The sequence below is a fragment of the Mandrillus leucophaeus genome, unplaced genomic scaffold (assembly GCF_000951045.1).
Source record: "Mandrillus leucophaeus isolate KB7577 unplaced genomic scaffold, Mleu.le_1.0 Scaffold411, whole genome shotgun sequence".
NCBI classification, from domain to species: Eukaryota; Metazoa; Chordata; class Mammalia; order Primates; family Cercopithecidae; genus Mandrillus; species Mandrillus leucophaeus.
In genome coordinates, this window is record NW_012104377.1 from 3,125,681 (window position 1) to 3,129,738 (window position 4,058).

The following is a 4,058-nucleotide window of genomic DNA, read 5'->3' on the forward strand; positions in this document are numbered from 1 at the left end:
AGAAATAATAAATATTCCTTGTGACCAATATTTATCTTTATTTCTAAAACCTAGCACAAAGCTTAGTTCTTTGTAGATATTTAGTGTGTGATAAATAAAAAAAAAATCAGATAGAATGTAAAATTGTAAATTAGTAAAACAGCAGAAAAAATTTGAAAGGAATAATTTAAAAAATAATTTTTCTAAAAAATTCAAGCCCTAAACCGCACATACATAAACAGTCTATATAGGCTACCTAGCACCTGAGTAGTTACATCGAATACAGATGATACAAGCAATGCTTCTAATACTAGCTATGTATAAATCCTGTAAAAGGAAGCCTTAAAATTATATAAAGTTATTAATATGAGAAAGAAATAACAAATTAGTTGCCTCTCAAGCTCCTCAAAACTCCAAATGAAATCATGGATACTTTTAGAACTACTGAAAAACTTAAAACACCAAAAAGACATTTTAATTTGCTTGTTACATAAATAATAGCTATGCTGCAAGCAAGCATAGAAAATGATATAAAAGAATGGACAAACCTGCAAATTACCCCTTCCAATGAATCCTAGAAGCAACTGGATCTGAATTTGAGAGAGTTTTACCCATACTGGACTTTCAGAATAGCAGACTGACAGACAGTCAAAGAGCAGCATCAAATCCTCTAAAAGCTATCGCAAAGGAAAAAAATTGAGAAATAAAAACATTCAGTTTTTCAATTTACTGATGATCAATTTTCCCCAACATTAATACAAACCACAAATATTTCAAAAACTAGTCCAGTGTTCAGCTGACAAAAGCCAAAAGAATCATCCTAGTAATAGCTAACAAAATCTGTGAGTATTCATCACATCTTACCCTTGTTTATTGAATCTGATTAAGCATTAATGCTCTAAAAAGGGGGGGGGGGAGCAAAATTTTTCTCTGAATAAAGCTCTTAACTACCCAAAATATAATTTTAGAGAGATATTACTGTACCTTCTCAGTCCACATGTTTGAATTAACTAGTCCCTCTGACTGAAGAAAGTCCTGTATGATCAGCATTAGTCGGAAGGCATTTTCAGCAGTTACTGGATTAGTTTTTGCTTCTCTGTTTTCTGAGACTGCCCATTCTAACATCTTTTGGAGCAAACTAAACGGAAAACAAAGTCCTCTTAAAACCATTGTGAGCTTAGAAAAATAGTAGGACATTAAAAACAAAACAAAACAGCTTGAGAGGCAGCATTGTATCTCTAAAGATATACTATCTCTAGCAGGTATCCCTAAGACATTGTAAACAGAAATTGTTTTTTTTTTTTTTTTTTGACGGAGTTTCGCTCTTGTTGCCCAGGCCGGAGTGCAATGGCGTGATCTTGGCTCACTGCAACCTCCGCCTCCTGGGTTCAGGTGATTCTCCTGCCTCAGCCTCCCGAGAAGCTGGGATTACAGGCATGTGCCACCATGCCCGACTAATTTTTGTATTTTTAGTAGAGATGGGATTTTGCCATGTTGGACAGGCTGGTCTTGAACTCCTGACCTCAGGTGATCCGCCTGCCTCAGCCTCCCAAAGTGCTGGGATTACAGGCATGAGCCACCATGCCACGCCTATAAATGGAATTTAACAATAATGGAGAAACGTTGAAATGTTTGGAGTATTTATCTTTAATAAACATAGTATTAAAAGTCAAAAGTTTACTGTTTTACTTGACTATAAAAAAGCTATGACGATAATTCACATTCCATCCTTCATGAGATACTTAAATTGTTTCTTTAAAGCTGGAAATCGGCAAGGTTAGGGAAGAATGCCTTATTATGCCTTACAGAGGGTCTTGCCCTGTGGGAAAAAGATGCAATACTTCCCTGGTGTGCTACCACTACAGAGTCCTATTATCTACAGCACGGGTGTCCAATCTTTTGTCTTCCCTGAACCACACCGGAAGAAGGATTGTCTTGGGCCACACATAAAATACACCAATAATATTTTAGCGATATGTTTTAACAATAGCTGATGAGCTTAAAAAAAAAAATCACAAAAAAAACTCATAATGTTTTAAGAAAGTTTATGAATTTGTGTTGGGCCACATTCAAAGCCATCCTGGGCTGCATATGGCCTGCAACCTGTGGGTTGGACAAACTTGATCTACAAGGAACCCTAAATCCTTCAGAGAAATAACTATCATGAAAACCCAACTCCCTTCCCTTAGCACGGAAACACTCAAATTTGGACAAGCCTGTAGAAAACAATGTATCAAGTCCTCAAATACTGCAAGAAAACAGTTTAAACAAAAAATCTGTAATCACTTACGATCCAAATTTACTTAAGACTTAAACCTCCTCATATTGGAATGAGTTTGGGATTCCTCTTTAGATCCTACTAGTATGGCAAAAGACAGGAGAAGGAACTGAGCACAGAGTTTCTCTTTTTCTCCCTTGTTATATCCACGGAATACTGAATAAATGTTCAATAACTAACATTATTTTAGACTCCTGCTGTCACTAAAAGGAGGATGGAAAATCACTAACTAAATGCTTACGTTAGTTTTATTTCATCTGAAGGTCGAAGTAGTTCACTGGATATTCCTGGTTTACTCAGTGCTGAAAACACTTGTCCTCGTTCAATCCACGTATCATCATCAGACTTCTCTAGTCCCTTACACATTACGTAATTCAAAATATGTGTCAGTAATTGAAGAAGCTCCTCCTCACATCTCTATGGAAAATATAAAGCAATTTTAAATAACTAGAGGGTATAGTTGTTCAAAGCACATCATAAGAACCATTACATATACTAATTGTAATAATTTAACGTATTTTTTAAGTGCCTTAATAAACCTGGAACTTTACTAGGCCCTAGAGATATAAGATGAGTAAGACACCAGCTTTGCTCTCAAAAAACTCACAATCTAGTGACTTCTAGGTTTCTAAACCTTAGATCATGAAACTTAGAACATGAATATAATATGAAATTGTTAACAACTGCTCACATATTTCTAAGGATTAGAAGTATATATCAGACATGAAAATAAAAACAACACTTGGAAAAATAAGCAATTTTACCTCTTGGCTTTCAAGTAAAGAGAAGTCATCACTAAAGCCCATATCATTTGTGATGCTGCTTTCTTTGTCAGAGTGCACAGAAAACGATTTAGTAGACTCTACTGGGGATGGTGTGCTAGGCAGACTGTCTGGCACTTGACTTCCACTATCACTCATTTCACATGAGTCAATTCCACTGAGGTCTAAACTCAAATGTGAAGGGTTCCTATGCCAGAATTCTTCTTGATTCTCTGATTTGAAAGACAATTCTCCCACAGAGCTATCTTCTGGAAATAATGGTGTGTTTGAGTCTAAAGAGTGTCTATCCTCCAAACTCCACTGATCTGAAGACACATTAACTGAGGCAAAAGAGGTGATTTTTTCCTCATCTGTTTTTTCATCAAAGTTCTTCTTAGTATCTTCAGTTGACATATTTTTATCATTGTCTTTCATTAAAATAGTTCTACTGTGCTTATGAAGAGTATTTCCGTTTTCAAATTTTACTTTTAAAAAAAGCCTAACTAAGGTGTCTTGCCAACCAACTTGTTGTGATATTTGATGTGCTGCATCTGGCTGGGACTGCAAAATGTGTAAAACCTGTAAAAAGATTAAGAATACAAAATTCTTCAAAAAGTACATAGCACTTTATATCAAAAATAGTCTCTTTTCAGTTATTTAATGATAAAGTAATTTAATGAGAAACTATAGAAGAATATATTTTCAAAAGATTATATTCTTAGATTATAAACTATTTGGAAGACTGGCATTGTGTTTCCAACTAATCTCCATATTACTCATTGTACAGAGTAAGAGTGCACTAAAATATTTGCTGAAAGATAAAAAAGGAATATTAAAATGAATAGGATGATGGTATATATTAAATAATAGAGTAATATCCTCTCAACTAACTACTTTCCATGAGCCCCCTACATTTGTTCAGGAAATATTACTACATACCTACTATAGGCACAGTTTTAGGCACTAGTATTAGGGGAGTGAATAGGACACATAAGACATTTTGATAGAACCTGAGTACACCAAGGATGTTTTTTTGTCTC

At 34.9% G+C, this 4,058-nt stretch overlaps 1 protein-coding gene across 1 annotated transcript in view; it reads right to left on the bottom strand.

The window, feature by feature from the left end:
- The window catches only part of NBEAL1 (neurobeachin-like 1), a 204,259-nt gene that overhangs the window by 76,666 nt on the left and 123,535 nt on the right, over positions 1–4,058 (bottom strand). The window contains exons 24-27 of the mRNA XM_011992490.1: positions 3,022–3,597; positions 2,499–2,674; positions 964–1,117; positions 528–656 (exon numbers count right to left, since the gene is read on the bottom strand). Coding sequence (XP_011847880.1) covers positions 528–656; positions 964–1,117; positions 2,499–2,674; positions 3,022–3,597 — 1,035 coding nt within the window. The remainder of the gene's footprint in view (positions 1–527; positions 657–963; positions 1,118–2,498; positions 2,675–3,021; positions 3,598–4,058) is intronic.